Raw genomic sequence first — 1414 nt, forward strand, 5'->3', positions numbered from 1 at the left:
AGAGAGAGAGAGAGAGAGAGAAGGGGGAGGGGTGGGTGTGAGGGATTGGGTCCGAACTGTTATTGCCAAAACATAAATTATCCGTTGGAAGACGGACTGTAAGTTTCTAGCTGCCAAAGTATATTTTACCTTGAGAAGCGAAAGTTTTATGGAGACTCACTTTTTCTGGAAAAGTCATCTTCAGATCTGTTTTCCAGTTGAAATGCAAAAGTATTTTTGAATTAGAAAATGGAGGGAAAAGTCGTATTTAGATCTGCCAACCAGGTGAGCTGCCAAGTATTTTTGATCTAAAAAAAATCGGACGTATAAGGGACACTCACTTCTTCAGGAAAAGTCGTTTTTGAATCTCTATGCCAGTTGAGCTGCAAACGTATTTATTGATTTTTGATCTAGAAAAGCTAAAAAGGACACTCGCTGTTTTTAGAAAAGTCATCTGATTCTTTAGATCTGCCCACCAGTTGAGCTGCCAATGTATTTCTTATCTTACAAAAAGGCAATGTATAAGGGACACTCACTGTTTCTCAAAAAGTCGTTTTTGAATCTCTATACAATTGAACTATAAACGAATTTTGCTTTTGGACAAAGAAAAAGTATTTCTGATCTTACAAAAACGCCAATGTATAAGGGACACTCACTGTTTCTGGAGAAGTCGTCCACCAAGATAATCTCCCGCAGTAAGTGTTCTGGCGTCCGGCTCAAGATGCTGTGCACAGAGCGCAGTAACACTGACCAGGCCTCGTCGTGGAAGATGATGATCACACTGACCGATGGGAAGTCTTCAGGGAAGTCCTCTTCTACCTGCTTACACCTGGAAATGATAGGGATTGGGATTGGGATTGGGATTGGGATTGTGAGATTGGTTGTGATTGTGATTGTACGATTGTAATAATAATTATCATTATAAATGTGATTGAGGGTGTGATTGTGGATGTGATTGAGGTTGTGATTGTGATTGTGGTTGTGATTGTGACTCTGATTGTGGTAGGAAATGTGATAATGGTAGTGGTTTTGATTATAATTGTGATTATAATTATGTTTATTGTAGTGATTATGATTATGATTTTCATTGTCATTGTTGTCATTGTCTCATTGTAGATCTAATTGTGACCCAGTTCTGAACATTTAGAAGGCGGGCTGCTTCGAGCCTGCCTGTCAGGACGAATTTGTCTCTTAGTATAGTATAATACAAAATTTCATCAAACAGACCACAGTGCTATTTGACAAAGGACCTTGGGAATTGAACAAATGTGTTTTCCTAACAATAGCACAGAGCGTAACCGTTCTACCACAGATATCATTTGCTTACACCTGTGGGAAAAAAGTCTTGGCATTATTTATTGTTTCGCTTGCTCTGAATAGTGAGGATTTTTCTACAAGGGAAGGTAGGCAACATTGAAATAGAGAGAGAGGGGGG

General features: G+C 39.1%; 1 protein-coding gene across 1 annotated transcript in view; it reads right to left on the reverse strand.

The window, feature by feature from the left end:
- Positions 1-106: 106 nt before the first annotated feature.
- The window catches only part of LOC118477624 (N-acetylgalactosaminyltransferase 6-like), a 17925-nt gene continuing 16617 nt past the window's right edge, over positions 107-1414 (reverse strand). The window contains exons 3-4 of the mRNA XM_035969572.1: positions 636-808; positions 107-186 (exon numbers count right to left, since the gene is read on the reverse strand). Coding sequence (XP_035825465.1) covers positions 107-186; positions 636-808 — 253 coding nt within the window. The remainder of the gene's footprint in view (positions 187-635; positions 809-1414) is intronic.

The sequence above is a fragment of the Aplysia californica genome, unplaced genomic scaffold (assembly GCF_000002075.1).
Source record: "Aplysia californica isolate F4 #8 unplaced genomic scaffold, AplCal3.0 scaffold00157, whole genome shotgun sequence".
Lineage (NCBI taxonomy): Eukaryota > Metazoa > Mollusca > Gastropoda > Aplysiida > Aplysiidae > Aplysia > Aplysia californica.